Source organism: Scomber scombrus, chromosome 15 (genome assembly GCF_963691925.1).
Source record: "Scomber scombrus chromosome 15, fScoSco1.1, whole genome shotgun sequence".
Classification (NCBI taxonomy): Eukaryota; Metazoa; Chordata; class Actinopteri; order Scombriformes; family Scombridae; genus Scomber; species Scomber scombrus.
The window spans coordinates 3,969,292-3,989,307 of NC_084984.1; the positions used below are offsets into that span (position 1 = coordinate 3,969,292).

At 38.7% G+C, this 20,016-nt stretch overlaps 2 protein-coding genes across 2 annotated transcripts; both read right to left on the bottom strand.

Moving 5' to 3' along the window:
- Positions 1-3,384: 3,384 nt before the first annotated feature.
- On the bottom strand, positions 3,385-4,656 carry m17 (IL-6 subfamily cytokine M17). Its single transcript, XM_062435155.1, has 3 exons — positions 4,602-4,656; positions 4,007-4,155; positions 3,385-3,852 (listed from the first exon to the last, which is right to left on the bottom strand). The coding sequence occupies exons 1-3, from the start codon at positions 4,654-4,656 to the stop codon at positions 3,385-3,387; spliced, it is 672 nt and encodes a 223-aa protein (XP_062291139.1).
- A 4,187-nt stretch (positions 4,657-8,843) lies between these two features.
- taok3b (TAO kinase 3b) lies at positions 8,844-15,791 on the bottom strand. Its single transcript, XM_062434669.1, has 7 exons — positions 15,566-15,791; positions 15,290-15,418; positions 14,939-15,142; positions 12,010-12,249; positions 11,081-11,293; positions 10,247-10,429; positions 8,844-9,005 (listed from the first exon to the last, which is right to left on the bottom strand). The coding sequence occupies exons 1-7, from the start codon at positions 15,749-15,751 to the stop codon at positions 8,844-8,846; spliced, it is 1,317 nt and encodes a 438-aa protein (XP_062290653.1). The 5' UTR covers positions 15,752-15,791.
- Between the last annotated feature and the right edge of the window lie 4,225 nt (positions 15,792-20,016).

The following is a 20,016-nucleotide window of genomic DNA, read 5'->3' on the forward strand; positions in this document are numbered from 1 at the left end:
ATATGCCTTGCTCATGTTTGAATAACTATGCAAATTCAGAGAAAATACATGTGGATACTGTGGATGTGTTAGTCGCACTTTATTTGATTGTAAGCAATAATATGAGATAATCAGTTAAAGAACAATCAGCCTGTAAGTAGTTTGACAAAGCAATAATAAAATGACTCCATGCATGCAGATATGTATGCCGGAATAACCTTTAAAACTGTTAATGCCATAAATCAATAATCAGGGATATAACTGACTTTGAAATGTATGTAGATGTGTCTAATAATCAAGGTTTGTAAGTACATAAAGAATACAACTGTGACACATTGCAGCATATTTAACATGGTGCATGCTCTGCACACTACACGCACAATGAAAGACCTCATGGAGCAGAAATCTGACAGGAGTTTCATGACGAGTACTTCTGATAAAAAAGGAAATGGGAGTGCTGTCATGCAAGATTAAATGCCTAAAGGCGGTATCTGATTAGTTCTAATTTGAGAAGAAGGGGACATTTTACCGTAAAGCATAAGTCTACTTCACCTCCCAATGGCCATAACCTTTTAAAACATTCACAAATATGAATTTAGTCATAGAGACAAAAGTATAAATACACTTTAGCACCCACAGAGAGTAAATGACTCTCATTCACATCATGGAAAAAACCTTAATGAACTACTTTGTTTGTTGACAATCGCAGTCCAATAAGTTTATATTCAGGAGCTTCTCTTTAATAATGTAAGGATATCATGACATGTTTGTTATTAGAATATGTAGTTCATTTAGTTTCCCATTAGAAGCTAAAATGACTATTTAACAGCCTTCAGTGTATCATAAAATGTGTATTATGTCTAAAAAAACCACAAATCCTATTATTCTCATTGAAGATAAAACTGAGAACAAAAAAAAGATTTTACAGTTTCATATCAGGTTTGACGCTTAATTTAAGTTATAAATCATCTCAAGAGCGATTATTGGTCCTATTACTCCGATTTGTGGTGTCATCTCTTTTTGTAAACACATAAATATAAGAATTCAAGTGTATTGAAAATGGCTAGTCAGAAACAAAAACTGTTTTCTTTTTAGAGGAAGAGGAGTCTTACAAATGTTTTTCACTGTTTTATGAAATGCTGTTATTGTTGTTATATAATCTTTACCAGCATGCAATGACTTTATAACCTATAAACTTGCATGCTTTGGACATTTGTTCAGATCCATTTTTTTTTATTATGTCCTCAGCTTTTGGTGTTATATGGCACAGACATGATATTGACTCTTTTTGTGGTGTGTTGGATGTAAACTAACTGCATCATTTAATCTGTGAATGCCAATAGACTGTCTGTCTAATGCCCAAAGATACCCAGCAGCACCTTTTAAATGCACTTTGACTTCATCTTTCAGTCCTCGGTGTATACTGCCCTCTATAGGTCAGAATATGAAGGGCATGTGAAATCATAATGAACTTCCACCTAATTCATTAATAATGTTGTAATGATGTTTTTATAGTGTCCCAGATAGTAAAACATGGCTGATGCAGTGCTTTTTGAGGGATTGGATCTGTCACAATATCTTACATCCAGTGACATTGTATCATTTAGGCATGTACTTTTTAAAGCTGTGCACGTTTTGCAATAAAATATTAAATATTAAAATTTTGGTTCACATTTATTATTGTCAGTGCCTGTGCTCAGTGCTGGGTCTGTTGTGGGTCTATAGAGAAACGTTTATGCACATGAACTTCAGGATTCATTATAAGACAGCTGGTTAACATTTTTTTCCATTTCTAAAAAGCCCTCAAAGTATTTGGGTATATAACATAAGGTGAACATTAAGATTTTTAAGTTTAAGTTTAAGTTCTAATGTACCTTGGGAGTCACTCTAATACCATACTAATAGTTATTTAAATTGATTTAATAGCTGATTGTATTTTTTTAACTCATAATTTGTTGAGTCATTTTTTCTTTCGCAAAGCCAACGCCCTGCAGAAAATGACATGGCAGTTGAAAATGAAATTCATTTATTGAACTGTTTCTGGATTCAGTGGGGTACCAAAAACAAAAGTTACAGTTGAACAGAAGCAGACAAATCATCACATGCTTGTACTGTAGATTGATGACAGGTGGGTCACCGCAGTTACATTAGATCCTGGGGGGTTTGCATTGATATTATTCAGGTTTTCCTTCATCAGGTACCAACACTTGTAAGTCAAAGTAGAGAGTGTGTCACAGTCAGGACTTCAGGTGTTTCTACATTGTCACTACAACTTGCTAGGATAAACTTCACCTACTTCTGAGGTCCTGAAAAGCACAAAGTGGGTAGTGAAAACGAATGAATAATGTAGACTGTTGCCCTGAGGTACCCTCTGTGTTGGTGCTTTAAATAAAGCGCAGTTATTAGAGGGAACTTGATATATGACCCAGAGTGAATCCCCCATCTACTTCCAGTTTCCTGAAAACTTGTGATCTAAGGAAGGTTTAGTCAAGCATTACTTCATTTCAACAAAAAAACCTTTATTAAGCTATTATTCTGTATGTATGTGTAGGTGACATGTTGGCAGGGAGTGACTGATGTCTTTTTTTAAATGGGTTTTTCTGCAGAATTTCAACTTCCCTGTTTTCCCCTCCCCACCGTACACTTGCATATCCAATCTATATGAGGATGCAACACTATTAACACATACAGTTATCTGACCCAGACACACCCACACCTTGTGACTAGCCAGACAGCCCGCCAGTTTCATGAAATCTTTCCTATCTGATGCAGCCTTGTGTTGAACACATGCGTCATTCTGAGCTGATATCACACAGTCAGCGTCTCAGCAGCTTCCTGATTTTCTTTTAACTTGTCTTCATGCACTAATTCTGTGCAGAAAACAACACATGATGCATCAAGCACCAATTATGCTGCTACTTGTCTAATGCATAAAAAATCGGTCAAAATGAGTTCACTTTTTTTAACAAATATTTGGGGGGAATTCTACTGCCATGGTTTTGAAAGTGTGCATGCAGCACAAATAAATTAAATATCACAAAGAAATATGTCAGAAAAATATTTTTAATGATTTAACGGTTGCACGTAGACATACATAACATTTAGACATCTTAAATATAACACAAACACAGATAGAGAGCTTTTTTCCACTATTTTCTAATTTTAATTCACTGCAGAAATAAATATTAAATAATATAATATATATATATATACATACACACATATATATATATGTGTGTGTATGTATATGTATGTATATATATCTATACACAAATATATAATATTCGATCATTGATGTGCCAGCCACCTTTACACTCATTACCATTTCAATAGTCTCTTTTAAGTCAGTGGTTGCAAGTGTTACAGGTTTGAAATCTGCTGTCCCAGGCCAGCCTTTGGTCATACTCAGAAGAAGATTGAGTTCAACTGTATCCTCCGTCTGCACAGTTTGCTTTTTAGAGTTCTCAGTTCTCTGGAAACATTTGACAGGAACTCCTTGTAAGTCTTCAGGACCACACAGCCATAGACTTTTTGCTGGAAGATGTTCTGAGGTGGAGGTAGTGACGTCGGCCTCCCTGCTGGCTCCTGTATTGGCAGGTTTGGGAAGACACTCTGATAAAAGTTGTTTAGCTGAGCACCCAGTGTACTGCTGCGAGCACTGACCATGGTGAGCTCGGTCAACAGCGGGCTCGTGGGTGACTGTAAGTCTGTCTGCTGCTCGTATACACGCTTGAAATGCGGGAAGAAGGCTTGGAGGTGTGTGTAGATGCTCAGTAGCCTCTCCGGGGGCTCCATACCGGAGATGTTGGGATCAGGGACATCACTCACTGACACCTTGCAGAAAAGCTCTGACAACTCTCCTTGGGAGGCTTTCTACAAAGAAGGAATCAGACTCTTAATTAAGCTGCACATCTTAAAGAGGGGCATGAGTAGTCAGCATGTTATATATATAGGTAAAATACTGAACAAGCAGATGAAGATTTAACACAGCAAAAAAAACAAGATTCAGATTTATGTCCGTACTCACATATCTTTTGATGAGGTCGACAGATTCCTTATGTGCGAGTCTGGTCAGCTTCAAAGTCTGTTGCAGAGAATTCCCACACTGCTGGTTTCTGCTTGCTGCCACAGTTCTTGTTGAATCAACAGCCATAAGCAGCAGGAGAGAGAGTAATGCTGAGGAGAAAGGAACTGGTCAGTTTATCCTACATCACATCGATTAAGGGGAACTCCATTGTAAAGCCACAAGTGTAGGTGTAAAAATAGATTCTTCACATGGCAAACATTTAGCATAGACGTCTGTTATATTATCAGTGCAGGCATTTTATACAATGATACAATGCATAAATACCATTAAACATTGTCAGTCTCTTTAAACATTGGCTCCATACAGTTAAAGAAGTCATTACTTAAATACTACTACTTCAATAATACACTCTTCCAAAAACTTTGAAGCACTAAAATTGAATCTAAAACTTCAAAGTGTCAAGTGTCACAACAGTTGTGTAAAAATAGTCACAAAAGCGCAATGCACAATGGAAAGAAAAGATGCTTTAGTGTTTTAAAGCTATTTCAAGCTATTTCAATTTTTTTAGTAGAAGTGTAGCTGTAATCAAACTTACTTGTTGCTGGTTCCATAAACTGTTGAAAATGCATACTCTTTACATGACCATTCATTCTCCGCTCAGTGTCAGAGTCAAGTTGCTCTGACTCGTCATAACCACACTCTTAAGAGACAGAAACCACACTGGAAATGACGTAACCAAATTTCCCAGAATTTCCTCTTTTTTTTCTCTTTTTTTCTTTTTTTCTGTTTTTTTTGTTTTACAGATGTGCAGTTTTTTTTGTTTTTTGTTTGTTCTTTTTCTTTTTTCTTTCCTCTTTCATTAAACAAGACTGGGCAATGTCCTTACATGCCTGTTTACTGAGCAGGCATGTAAGGACATTGTCCAATTAGCCTGCCTTGCCCTCTGATACAGTTCACTCAGATGCTTTTCCGGCCATCTAGAGAGTGTGGGTAAGAGGCTGAGAACCTGGTGGGTGCTGAAACAGTAAAAGTGAGCTCACCACAGTACATAAACCTGCACAGATATGGTGTTTCCTTTTCATTACCCACATTATAAAACACAAATGTAAAGTTACTTGTATCCAACTGAATGCAGTCATGGGATCTTTGAGAATAAAATGCTGTAACAATCTCATTGTAATTCAGCACCAATTAAAGGATTCTTCACATGACTTGTATGTTGTATGTAGTTGTAGTATTAGTAGTATATTTACCTTTTGCATTCAGCTGTATTCATGTTGAATTTTGCAATATTTTCATGCAGAAATTTGCACAGGAAGCTGGCAAGGTCACCGGATAAATGCATTTCTCAATCAGAGACTTTTACATGTGCGTAACAGGGTGGACCTTCTTGGCCAATGTAGGGAGAGTTTTCATGACAGCACAGGATGAAGCTTCTGACCGGCGGTGCTGTTACTCAATGATGATTTCATCATATCATGACATGTAATGCTGTTGCATCTTCCTTTGAGTTGTTTTGGTGGAATGTGAGGAGGAACCAGCCCACGGTATGTAGTATGACAATAACACACACTGGATTTTTTTATATTGCTTATCTCATCATAGTCACCAGGACTTACATCAAAGGATGATGGTCACTTCTGCTTTGTAGAAACCCTATGATGTGTTTAGCCAGCATTCTGCATCATGGGGTTTGTGAGAGGTCAGACTGCAGGAGCAATACATTCTGCTACATGTGTAGGTAGAGTACAGCTTATGTTTGCACTGTGAAACTGAAACAGCTCACAAAAAGCTGACGTGTTCACCATGTTTTTCGATGGCAGTCAAGTTTTGTTTTCAAGCATCCACTCTAGGTGCCATTAGGGTGCCAACAAACCACTGACTACTTGAGAAAAAACGGGGGGAACTCAATGCACCACAATCCTGTCAGCACAACGTCAGGTAAAGGCTAACCACTCTTCTGGCCTCCTCGGGGGTTTCCAGTTACCCCAGGGAAGAGTAGAGGGGTTGTGGTGAGAAAGGCAACTGCTGCAGGCGGGACCAACATTGCCGCAGACAATTCAAGGAAACTACAGTTGGATTCCTGCCAGCATATACTGTACAGAGGCCACCAAAATACCCAATTCAACACCTAACTCAAGCAGGTTACCCTGAAGTGTAAGGAAGCTTAGAAAACAGTGGACGCTTTACAGTTCAACTTCCCTCTCACCTCTTGTTACCATTTCAAGGTTTTCATTTAGTTACAGTAACTGTGACCTGCATGTTTGGTGTGTTGTATCCAACAGTAAATTACAATAAACAACTTGTCAGTGTGAAATGTAGGTTATGGAGGTCATATTATGCCAAAGAAAAGTGAGAAGCCCCAGAACACAGGCTTTACAAGAACACACAACCACAAACAACAAGCGCTGTTTTGAAAATGCAGGATGTGGATTGAAAGTCCTTTTTTTTTCAACAGAATCTCTTTTATTTCGTCTTTGAACTGCACAGGAAATGGTGAATAAGGTTGTTAAGGAAAGTCCCCTTTATTCTAACTAAATACATCTTTCTAGTAACTTAAAATTCACATAAATCGTAAGGTTTGTTGCTGTTCTGAAGCTCTCAAGCAAACCTTATTCAAGACACCTAAGCACCCCAATAGCACTTTTTTTTATGGAGCCATTTGTCCACAAGGCTTGAGTAATATATGACCAGACAAAAGGCCTTACTGCATATGAGAAACGTTTTCATCAAATTTCAGAAAGTTTGTGAAAATGTAAAAGGCTGAAAAATCTAGTGGAGCCATTCAACTTCAGAACACACTCATAATTTAGATTTTTTTTTCTTTCTTTTTTTTTTTTTTACATTTAAAACAAGAGCATTTGAGTTCTATTGCCATCAGAAATTATATTTAAATGTCATTGTATTCCTCCATTTTGAATACTTTGTTAATTCAGTGGATATTTTCCTCCATTCAGCCCTGTGAGGAATATGCTTGACCATTAATACAAGTTGTGGCTCTGAAAAGAAAAAAGAAAAAACCTGTCAAAACATAACAGGGTTGCATTCAAGACCACCACATTAAACAATGTTTCAAAAAACTGACCCGTGATAAAATAGTATTTATTTTTTCCATACATATACTTCATTTGGAGAGGGTTTTCACTGCATGGGGTACTCTAAATATGTCATGAGTGTTTGAAAAACTTAGTAGTGTTTTGACTCAGAGGGGTTTCAAAATGCTTCACTGTTACATTTTGTAAAAATCAATCGTCTCTCCAAGACAAAAAACTACAAGGCTAAAGGTGGTAATAGAAATTAAGCACCAAACAATTCTCTTTCCATTTCAGTATAAATGGAAACATTGTGCAACCTGTTCAATGACCATTATGAACATGGCAAAAAATGTGTAAATCTGATCATTAGACACTAATTACTCAAATGCAATCCGCACCCACGTGTTGTTGTGTTTGCTTTTAGTAGAGCCACTGATCCAGAAAAGATCATCATACTGATACTGCAGGAAGTCTGTGGTTCCATTTGCCAGCATTTATACAATCTGAGAGTCTAGTGATTTCACTTAGCAATATATTGAGCTATTGTATGACCATATCTCTATATAATATAAAACAAAAGTGAAGCAAAATCTTTATCTTAAGCTCTGTTATCAGTAATAGACCAGTGTCTCTGTATGCTCTAGCTATATTCTCAAGTACAAATATTCATATCAAAAGTTATACAGCACAATTCTCACCATTTTCCTTTACAAGAACTTTGATTAGTGAACATTAAATGATTCACAAGTTTAGATGAAACCAAAGGAGAAAAAAAATGGTGCCGGCCTCAGTAAATAAAATATAGATATAACAAACACGTAACTAAAATCTGCTTCAGGCACAACTTAAATAAAGGCATTTGTGAAATTATCATATCAAATATGGCGCTTATGTCCAGTATCCATAGGCTTAAAACAAAAAATGCTATGACCACTTTTATTTACAAACAGCTAAAATCTCTGACAGATTCATGCTTCACTTCACAACCTGAATTTGTCCTTAAAGTGCATGCAATAATAAGCAGTTTTACCAAGTGGGATCTTGAATTGTGATAAGATAAACTGGGTTGATCAAGCTAATGCCAATTGATCCTACATATCAAATGAAGTAAAGTTGAGAACTGTTGCCTTAGAAAAGTGAGGGACCACAGTATACTGTATGCATAAGCACAATATGGAAGTATGACCAAAACATTTTTTAAAAAATGAATAAACTCTGACTTTATCCAGTGACCCCATACAGTAATATTCACATTCTGAGTAAGTAAAAATAAATAAAACAAAATGAGATAAAAAATAAATAAATTAAAAAAAAGACAAAGCAGCTTAACACCACGGGGGAGTCCGCAGCTCACATTCCACAATGTCCCTCCATGTAACACACACATTAAGCATCGTATGAACATGATGGGTTTCTACTTAAACATATCAAAGTGCCCATTTTACTAAAATTTCCTGATTTATTCAATTCATACCAAAAGGAGAAAATGGCATGGAGGAAAGAGTCTGTTATTTTTAAACACATAAATTTTGAGTTACACTGACTAGGTTTGAATTTTTACTGACATGTTGTTGTAGATTCTTTTGTTTTGCTTCCCCCACGCCCCCCCCCCCTCCCCCAACCCTTCAAGTTTCACAAAAGAAGTTCTCATTGCACGTAACACCTCGATTCAAAGATGCAATATCTAAGAGAGAAGAAAGCAATAGAGAAAGTTATCCAGCTTCGTCACCGTGGATGTGACAAACGGCCAATTGGACATGAAAAGGGCACGGATATGTTGTCCTCTAAAGATAAATCCACTTTCATCTGTTGTCTTCTTTGGGGAAGTCCAGAGATCCCAGGCTTCCAAAGCCGAGGCTTCTACTTTCTGTGTCAAAAGCATTAATTTCTCTGTCCTGACGTTCCAACAAGTGCTTGACCCTTTCAGTACGTTCCTTCTGAAGTGCTGCCAGTTCCTCTTCAATCTGTAATGGAAAAAACGTATTTCTTCATATGGTCACAACATTTTTGTTTGTGTTTTGCCCTACTTGCAACAGAAGATTATTGGTCAGTAACACTTTGGTTCACAGATGACGCAAAATCTATTCTCTAGATTCCAATAAAATGTAGTGTTCATGCATTTAGTATTCAAGGTTCCCAAAGGATGGATCAGACTGCCAGTGGCTGCACTGACCCTTTTTCTCCAAAAGAAAACTGAAATAATTCCAAGTAGTAGATTGTGTGTGTTCAAATTCAACTTCAAGACAGGAAAAAAGCACCCAATACACAGCCAGTGAAATTAGGAAATTAGGTCAAAATAAACATAAAAAAATACGTGTTTACAGTCTGGATTTGAAAGTATCACAGAGCTTGCCTCCTGAATGTGCAGTGGTATATTATTCCAGAAAAGCTCAGCTTAATGGCACAGACCACAATGAAATGTCCCTGGTTCAATTTAAGCTGAATACCTTTGTTACATGTTGTTCCCAATAACTCTCTCCTCATTTCCTGCCTCTATTGACAACTCACTAATAGAATAATAAACCATAAATTACCCCAAAAATAAAGCTTTCCCATGCTCCCTAGTGGTTGTCACACAAAAGGAATATATTTTCATTCATGCATATTGTATCTCATATGTAGTATGACATGTGTGTATTAACAATGCTTTATGTTCATTTTGTCACCTTCATCAAATGTGCAGGCTCAGTTTGTGGCAGAAGAAAGGGTTACTGCTCCATGAGTTAACATTGAACTTATCAGTACTGCCTTCCCATTCCTATTCTCATCCCATTGGATGAATTTTAACTTTTAATTTGGGACTTCTTTTTAACACACACACACACACACACACACACACACACACACACACACACACACACACACACACACACACACACATATATATATATATACGTATACGGTCAAATTTACACTGTGAGCCATACTAAAGGTAAAGTCAAAGAATAGGAAAATTGTGAGTTTGTTGTTCTTTGCAACACTTTTGTATTTATGGTTGTAATGAGCTTTTCAGCCTCTAGGTGTCACTAACATGACACTGAATTGTAAAATCTCCAGACAAAACTGCTACTGTAATAATAAGCTCTCTTTCTGGCCATGTATCTATCTACTTGTCTATCGTCAGGTCTTTAGGTCATTTTTATACAGTATGGTATTATGGCGCATACATTAAAACAAATGAGTATGGCTTCAAACTCAAGCCTACCTTCTGTTCAAGGTGGGCTCTGCGTATGGAGACCTTCTGCTCAAGTTTCTGCAGCTCTCGCTCATGTTGGGCCTCCATCTGTGACTTGGTTTTTCTCTGGTAGGCATCCAGGAGCTCCATCTCCTGCTTCAGCTGCTGCTTCAGAGCTTGGCACTCTGTTTCCTGTTCTGCATCTAATCGCATCTAGAGACCAGGCAAGACAGAGGCAGTTACAAACACATTGACATCAAGCCACGGTTGGGAAACACTGTGGTATTAAAGAGATTTAAATGTGTAAATCTTTCAATCTAAATGTTTTAGAATTTGTAGATAAGTCTTCTATAGATGGGAGAATAAACCTACCATTATACTCATGCAACAATCAGCACTTATATTAGTTGGAGCTATGAAGGGAAGTGTAATGAGTAGCAGATCGGACCAAATCTATTGAGGTGACTTCATGTTGATAAAGTCTTAATAGAGTCTCGATATACTCTAGACTTTTGGTTTTGTGAGAAAGGGGTGTAGCCCTTTAATTATGTTATCTTGTATGTGAAGTTCACATTTTGGCCTCAGGCAGGCACTGGAGAAAAGATCATGGAGTGTCAAATTAATAAATATAACAACTTGTATTGATATAATTTTCTCCCTTCAGAAGACAAATGTGAAAACAGCCTTTTAGTGTCAAACTAAAAACTACAAGTTTTGAGTTGAGACAAGCGCAGTCACACGTATTGTCTCTGTTGTCGGCTGATGTGAAGAGCAAATGTGTTGCACAAGTAAACACACAACATACAAATGATAAATGAGGCCCATTTGTGCTATTCAGGACAAGATGGTTCAGGATGCTCATACCGCTTGTGATGCCATCATCTCGTTGATGCTCTGCTCGTACTGCTCGGCCAGTATGGCCAACTTGCGTGTCTGCTCCTCTTTCAGGCTCTTCAAAATGGTCTTATGGTCGCCTTTGGGGGAGACCTCCAGCTGATGGTTTCTAAGAGCTTTATACTGCTTGTTCTGCACCTTACAGGTATCCTGGAATTGTTTCTTGATCTGCATCTCCAGAGCCTACAGAGGGTTAAAAAAAATCATTGCTACTAATTCCCTGTTCTTTCATGTCACAAATCTAAAGTCAACCAAATATGGTATTAACCAGATTTGGTGCTGATTCATTTGACTTAAACATGGTTGAAAAATAATTATCATCAATAGTAAAGCAATTAAAAAGTAATACAAAGTTAGTTATATGACTTTTTCAACATATCTCTTAATTTGACTGTTTAATTTTGCCTGTGTGCTCTGTACATGAGACCTGCACACATGTTCACACATGTTCTCAAGCTACCCTCTCAGTGTAGAGAAAATCATTTTAAAAAGGGGTGAAGTGATATAAAGAATTTGCTCATTAAGCCTTTAACTGTTCGGTTTGCATAATTGAGCTTTCACTTATTTCCACTGTAGCTTAAACTAAAAAAGTACTGTGAATTAATAAATAACAGGAAGGGACAATATTTAAATATGAGACTAAATGGATATCACAGTTATGCTTTGGAAGAAGCAGTTCTTATAATAAGTTATTTTTCTAGTTCTCTATTGGGCAATTTAAAATAATACTACAAAGAACATTTCAATCTTTCATCTCTATTATGCAATCCTCTCAAATATGTCACATTACTCTTATAAACAACATTTTAAAACCTCTTAAAAATAAGTTTATTAGATATCTACTCACAAAATAACATTCAGCAGATGAATGACAAGTCAAAGTGAAAATTTCCAGGCACCTTGAGGTTTCTGGGCTGCTGCCGCTGCTCCAGAGTGTGTTTCCTGTGTAGTTCTCTCTGCCGCCGGCCATTGTACTCCTCCTGGTTTTCAAGCTCAGTTTGATGCTGCAGCCGCATGAGTTCAATACGCAGCTTCTGCAGCATCTGCAGCTGCCTGCGCTCCAGGTCCTGGGTGGACTCATCCTGCCGGATCATCAGGGCATGTTCCATCTCCTTCTGGGTCCTTTTCTTGTTCAACTCCTGGGAAAAGAAGTTTGATGTAAAGTCATTTTTATAGTCCAAAACATCACAGACTGATTTATAGCATTTTGCAAAGTTGGTTGATTTCCTTTGTGGAGACTAAAATAGTACCAGCATCATCATCATAGAACATATAACATAAAGAAAATGGTAATTAGAGTTAAGATTGCTGAATATAAAAGTTGGAGGCCTTTTCTAAAGTATCTAGGGTCTGTGCTGCCCTCATATGGTTAGGAAGGCTGTTACACCTGCATGGAGGAGCAAGCTGATGGCACATCTGAAGGTGCAGATTGAGGTTTGTAGTATGATCAGTTCATGTAGGTATGGGAATGCATGTCTGTTGATGGAATTGTGAGTACCAGGAGTTTGTAGGCAACCCTGAAGGAGACATGGAGCCAGTTCAATTAAAATAGAATTGGTGTTATTGTACATGTTTTTGTTTTTGCACTCTCATCGGGATCCTGGCAGCACTGTTCTCAATGGACTGGAGCTTCTGGATGCTCATGCCAGGGATCTCTTTGAAGAGTGCATTGCAGTAGTCCAGTCTTGAGGAAATAAAGGCATGGACAAGTTTATTTGCATCTGACAAACTTAGAAAGGACAGAGTTTAGAGGTGTTTTTGAGGTGGTAGGAAGAGGTTTTGCATAGATGTCATCAAAAGTCAGCAGAGGGTTGAACCTAACACCCACATTAGTGCCTCTCAAAAGAGAGGAAGGAGAGCTTCAGTTTTGCTGGTGGAAATTTGGTGGAAATGTGTTCTCCTACAGGCCTTTATCTCCTTAAAATAGGTGTTGAGGTGTGACATGGCTGCAGAAAGGCTTGGGGCAGTTTTGATAAACAGTTGGGTATCATCAGCATAGCGATGAAAAGACATCCCAAGTCTGCTGATGACACATCCAAGGGGAGAACCAATCTTTAAGGAACACCACAGACGACAGGGAGTGATCTAGACCTGCATCTTCCTAAAGAGACATACTCAGTCATACCAGAAAGGACTGAAACCACTTAAGTGCAGAGTCTGACAGCCACTGGTGGGGTGGATGTGCTCTAAGAGGATAGTGTGATCAAAAGTATCAGATGCAGCGCTCAGTTTAAAGAGAATCAAGAGAAAAGAGGACCCTGCATCAGCTGCCATCAGCAGGTCATTCACAACACAGCAGAGCTGATTCAGTGCTGTGTGCTGAATGAAAGCCTGACTGAAATTTTTCAGATAGGTTGTTGTGGTTAAGGTAGTCTTGAATCTCTGAAGCAACCACCTTCTCCATCACCTTGGACAGGAAACAGGGTGGGCCTTTTGAGGAAGGGCTGGATGACTCAGGGGGCTGAGAATGGGGATGTATCATTTGAGCAGAGCTGTGAGGATGGGGTGCAGGATTTCGTCTTCTTGAGGATCTTCTCAATATGGCTCTGCCTGATGCCAGTAAAATGGAGAGGGACAGATAGCTCCCAGACAGAGGGTCGATGAAGAGCTGGACATATCAGAGCTCAGATGCTGATGACCTTGGCTCTGAAAAAGCATATGAAGTTATCACATTGGTCTCCTGCAGCCTCAGTTGTGGAAGATGATTGCGATTTCAGGAGATGGTTTATGGGGGGTGAACGATGCTTAGGGTTGGCAGGATTGTTATTAATTAGATTGGACTAGAACTGTGACCAAGCATCTTTAAGGGACTTTGAGTAGGTCCTTTGATGGTCACGTAAGGCCAGTCTATGGTCAGCGAGCCAAGAGTGTCTAAATTGTCAGGACATGTCCAGCTGTTGTTATTTTCTGCAGGTCAGGAGTGAACCAGGGAGCAGAGCTTGAAAAGTTGTCCTCATGCTTATTGACAGAGGTATAAAGATCAAAGACACCGCTCAGAGATGGATTGCAGAGTACCACTAGTTCATCCACTGGTGCAGGAGCTGGGCAGGTGATGTGCTGGAGGTCTATAGTCATGATGGCTGGGTCAGTGCTTTCCCAGTTCTAGAAAAGCATTTGATGATTCGGTTTAGTGGGGGTCGACAGGAATGTCAAATCCACTGATACCACCTTGTTGTTAAACACACTCAGATTATAGACCTGTAGGTTATTGATGACCAGATCAAGTGTGTACCTCCTGGTGTGAGTTAGGACATCAACATGCTGTTTCAGACCAAAACACTCAATATGTATATTTATATCACCAACAATGACAATGTTGATTGACATGGAGCAGAGTGAGGTGAGGATTCGTGTATCTCAGGGAGGAAAGATTAATTTGGTAGGGGGAGGGGGAGTCTGTGAAAACTCCTACTAGTACAAATGTCCCTCAATACTAGTGTTAGGTTATCTTCTTTTTAACTTCAGAAGCTTTTTATGTAATATATTCCATACATGTAGGCTACTGTCTTTCTGGCTGAAGGCCACCATGTTATTGCCTTGTTCAGGTTCCCAATGTGAAGTTTTGCTGTTTTTACTATGTTATAATGAAAATATTTGTTAGTTGCAGACTTGTCCCTGATATTTTAATCAATCAGATTCATCAAAATGAGGGAAGTTTTCTGATTAATAAGGTCTTCGTATCCTCACTGACAATGATAATTTGCCAAAATGTTCTGATGTCACAAAATCTTCTGAATACAGTATTCAAAAATCTGCTGATTGTGTGGCTTCTTCATAATCTTGGTTACTCAGTACCGTATGTTATGTAATGTCAGGAAATCCCATTACCTCTCTGAGTTGCTCCTGTTCAAACTCATGCCTCCTGACTAGACTCCGGTGTTTGAGGGCCCTGCAGCTCCGGTCATAGACCAGCCTCTGCTGGGCCAGCAAATGAGCTTCCTCCTCAGCCTGAGAGCGCTGCATTGTTTCTTTGTGCCTGGACAGACGCTCCTGCTTCTCCTCCTTGGGTGTACAAAGGTCTTCATTCATTTCCTAAAACAATCAACAAATGAAAAACAAAAAAGTGATATAAACAAACAAGGTGGATGAAGTCTGTATTTTCATACTGAATACATATAATGTAAAAGATAATAAACTGTAGTAATTGTACATAGCATAGTAATTGTGCTTCACATTTACTTCTTTGATCTTGTCTTTGCAAAGCCTGTACTCCTTCTTCTGGTTCTCTAAGAAAGTAGTCAGCTCTTTCTTTTGCTGGGCAACAATCTGTTGCTGGATCCTCCTCTCTTCAGCTGCAACTGACTTCATCTGTGAAGAGACGTGAAAAAAAATCACCCTTTGTTCATCTATCTGCTGACAGAAATGCCTATACAGACACTGTCTGGCTTGAAGTGAATGACATCACTTCTTAGTTTCAACTTCATTCATAAATAACACCTGCTGTTGAGGCGCTACCTCTTTGTCTGTTTGAGCAACGTGGCGTTTTGCCAGTCTTTCCAGCTCAATGTAAGTGTTGTTCGCATGTGTCTCTAATTCCTTCTGCAGCCGGAGCCTATGCTCATCCATCTCGGCCTTTAGCCTGTTCTCCAGGGCGATCAGCTGCTTCTGGTGCTGCCGCCGCATGCGCTTATACCCAGACATCTGCTCCCGCAGCTCAAAGTCCTGCTCATGCTCCTGGATCTACCTGATGACCTAGACAGAAGAAATCAGGAAGAAGGAAGTAAAAGAAACAGAGCAAGCAGAAAGAAAAAAACTGCCAGGACTGATACACACACACACACACGCATAAAAAACTGGAAAAGTCAAGGGCCATGGCCTTGTGTAAAAAGAGACCACATTCAGAACAGTGGGAAACAAAAGAAAACTAGCACCCTTTGTATATTCCAAGAACTTAACAAGGGTTAAGGATGACACTATCAGTGCTTTTTCAGCAACACTGTCACACAATAGAGGTGAATTTCATCAACATAGAGGCTCTGCTGCTCAGTTCCATTTATATCCTTAATTAGAATAACTTACAATGCCAAGCAACATGAATTAATCAATCAATTACCTCAGTGCCATCTCTAACAGGCATGTATCATCTATATAATGTCAATTTTAGGTTTAAGACCAATCTCTGCAATAACATTTTAAGGTGCCTATTGAGAACATTTGTGGAAATGCACCTTTAATAATCTATGACAAACACAAAATCTCACTGATGAAATAACAGGCAGAGATTTACATGGAGTACATATAAATGCAATGCACACACACATAAAAGCAGGCAGAGAGGGAAGCTGAGGATGGGAAAAAAATGACATCCATTAACAGGATCTGGTTGCCATGACTACAGATGTACAGCTGAGAACACAGACACCCCTTCCCTCTGCTCCTCACCCCCCTGCCACCAGCACACACGCACGCACGCACGCACACACAGACACACACGCGCACACACACGCACGTACACGCTGTCACACAGACACACACACACACACGCGTGCGCATACACATACGTATTTTTATGCAAATGGTGGAGAGAGGGAGCTGCGTACCAAAGATGCTGATTTGATGGTGGCAATGTGTTCACTGATCTTGCAGTCGAGAGACCGGCTCTTGTGAGAAGTAGGCCGCAGCTCTGGCCTGGTGTCCCTGTGCACAGCCTCATCCCTCACGCAAGCATGGTCCTGCAGGGGGGAGGAAAAGGAGGAGATAGTGGGGCTGGGTGCTACCCAGGCCCTCCGCACTCGCTGTTTCTGCTATAGCTGCTATTACTGCCGAATCTCCCTGAATGCAGCACACATCCAGCGTTAAATGCATCCTTCCTCTGCTTGTTCCCCCGCTACTGTCTGCAAGTCCTTCCTAAGAGAGAAAAGGGCATTGCCAAACAATTGCAGGCACCACCAAAAAGGCAGCTACTGAATGTAGTCGGGTTTTTTTTTTCTGGCGTCCCCCTCTTCCCAAAGAGGAGGAAACAAATGGCTCCGGTGGATAAGGGTGAATTATGCAATGCCTACCATTGATAATCGGAGAAAGATAGCACAGGGATGTATTTTACTGCCACTCTTCTTTTCCGTTTCAAAATGCAAGAAATGTTTGGGAGGAAAAATACTTTTCCTGTGTTCCCATGATCGCATGTGGTACCATATTTAAAAATAATAGAATCAGATAAGGCACATCCAAACATGGTTTTCCCTCGAATATGTCGCTTGATGATCCGTTTGTATTCCACTCGAATTTCTGTCCTACATTTACAGCGCACTTGGTCATGGTAGGTGGTTCTGGTGCCTTCTATTCATCTCTTTTCTCTGTCCTCTTCTACACTCCCCCTTCCTTTAAAGAGACACCGCAATACTACAGGCACATCTGAACAAGCCTAAAGTTATTAAGCATCATCAGATTTTTAGAAATAGTAAATATTGATAATGAAATTATGATAAGAACGACCTTCACTTTGTGTTAGAATGTTTTTAAATACCATACATAGAAATCAGTATTCATAAAAATGTGTCAAAATGACATCATCAGTAGTTGTGGTAATAGGTACAGTAGTAGTATGGATTAATAGTACGGTTATCTCATTTCATTTTTTAAATAATATTTGCATAATCATTATTAGGCCCCGTGACCAATTTTACTGCCACTTGCGTTTAAATGTTGTTTTTTAAAATCCAAATAGGTCATTATACTTAAATATAAACTATTATACGTGCTATAGGCTACTTTCTAAGACAAATTCTTCTTTTGGTTTTCCTCTTATTTTCAATGATGGAGAAATGACCAAAAGACTCAACATAATACGTATAAATGTTTTTTTTCCTGTGTGGACTGGGAACATTGCCTGTCTTTATCGATAATGATGACATAGGTAGACTTGAAGATGAACTGCTTAATGTTATTATCCCGTCGTTACTTCGTGTGACCGCTAGATGGCATTAGAAAAAATAATTTAAATGCAGCCTAGTGTCTCTGTCCAAGGTGCCGAAACATTAAAATTCTGCTTCTCTGTGCCTCTCTCCATGGTGCTAATGTATCAATAAATCCAATGTATTGTCATCACTGCTACAACTACCTACACTACCACTAGCATTATTAATACTGACACCTGCGAACACAAAATACACCTTAGCAACCATGTAGTACTTCACCATGACAACCACCTGATCCTGCATACCAGTTTACTTGAAATCACCTGGTACACCCTAGCAACCACTTAGGAACAACTTAGTCCAAGCCCAACAACAACACTGCAGATCAGACTAGCAACCACCTAGTAGCAACCTGGAAATGCCCTGACAACCCTCCTAGAAAGTACATTAAAAGTATCATAGCAACCTCCTAGCAACAGTCTAATGATACCATAGCAACTTGCTCAAATTTTTAGAGCAACTCTTGAAACATACTAGGAGCCATGTAACAACCACCTAGCAGTCCCCTACAAACCACCTAGAGTAACACCGTAATTAAATCTTAATTTTGCCTAAGCTGAAGGCCGATATCTTCATCTTGCTTTGCTGTATTATATTTAAGCATTTAAATGTATTTTTTGAGTCACTCAAATCTGTAATTTAACATTAGCATACATCTCAATTTAGCCTGTACATCTTGAAGACTTGGACTGTAATACTGTGAATTTCAGTCATAAGGAATACACTGTAGGTGTTGTTTTGAAGGCTTGAAAGTAATGGGGTGATTTTAAACTCTTTCAAAATTCTTTATTATCCATACTAACTCATGATTAGTTAAGGTTAAGAGCACATTGTAGATCAGGAAGGAAAAAGGGAAAACGAAATGAATGAAGGAAAAAATGAAAAAATATCATCCCATATAAATCTATTATTACATTTCCACCGAACTGGCTTTAATGTTTATTGACAAAAGCAAGAACAGGAACATTTCCACACTTAAGGCCCGAATTCCTAAAACGGACAGATTCAGTGTGTTATAATAAAAATCCAATAAACCTCAAAAGATTACCGTGAGGAGCCTTCCTTAAAGTATCTGTTCATCTTTCTTCTATGTCAGTTTGAAAAGATATTTATCCAGTGTTACATGGATAGATTATCTCTTTAAATCCATTAAAGGAGCAACTTCTATTTACTACCACCTACTTTGCTATGCTAGACAGTACAATTCAATCAATCATTAGTTACTTCATCAAACTGCTCTTCAGTATTTGCATATTAAAGCCAACGATTAGTTGCATAATCAACAAATCATGCCAGGAAGGTAACCATTAGCATGATTGTATTTCAATCATCTGAGTTTTTTGCTGTGTTGTCAACAGTTATTTCAATTGTTGCTTTACTTCAAATCGTGACATACAGTAGATACAGTAACTTAGTTGCATTACTATTTTTTTTACCCAGTTCAAACACTAGATGTCACTGTTTACCTTTAAGTATCATGGCCTTGATAAGATCAACTCAGCACATGGTTTTTATTTGTGCACCTTTCAACTTCCATTGCATTTCCAGAGCTTAAGATCTTACTGTAAATCAGTTCAGTATAGTTCCTTTTTTTAAATTATTATTTCCAAATCACAACAAAAGTTATCTCCAACCACTTTTCACATTGAGCAGGTCTAGCCCATACTCTTTCATTTACCAACATCAACAACAACAACAACAACAGTGTTATTTCCAACTTACTAAATATCATTTTTTACACCCAGCTTTCTGCTAATGCTGCTACTGCTGTGAATTTGCTTTGAAACTTTACATCACTCCCATGATGCACTGAGCTCCTCTCTCTCTATCCATCCATCTATATCCATTAACATTCATGTACTATTAATGCATCAATAACCTAAACTTCTTCCCCGGAGTTGTCTGTGCTTTCTCGTCTCACAGGTAATCTGGGCCTGTAGACGTCCGGACGACAGATTCCAGTCCCGGACCTTCTAGCTTCAATGTTTATTT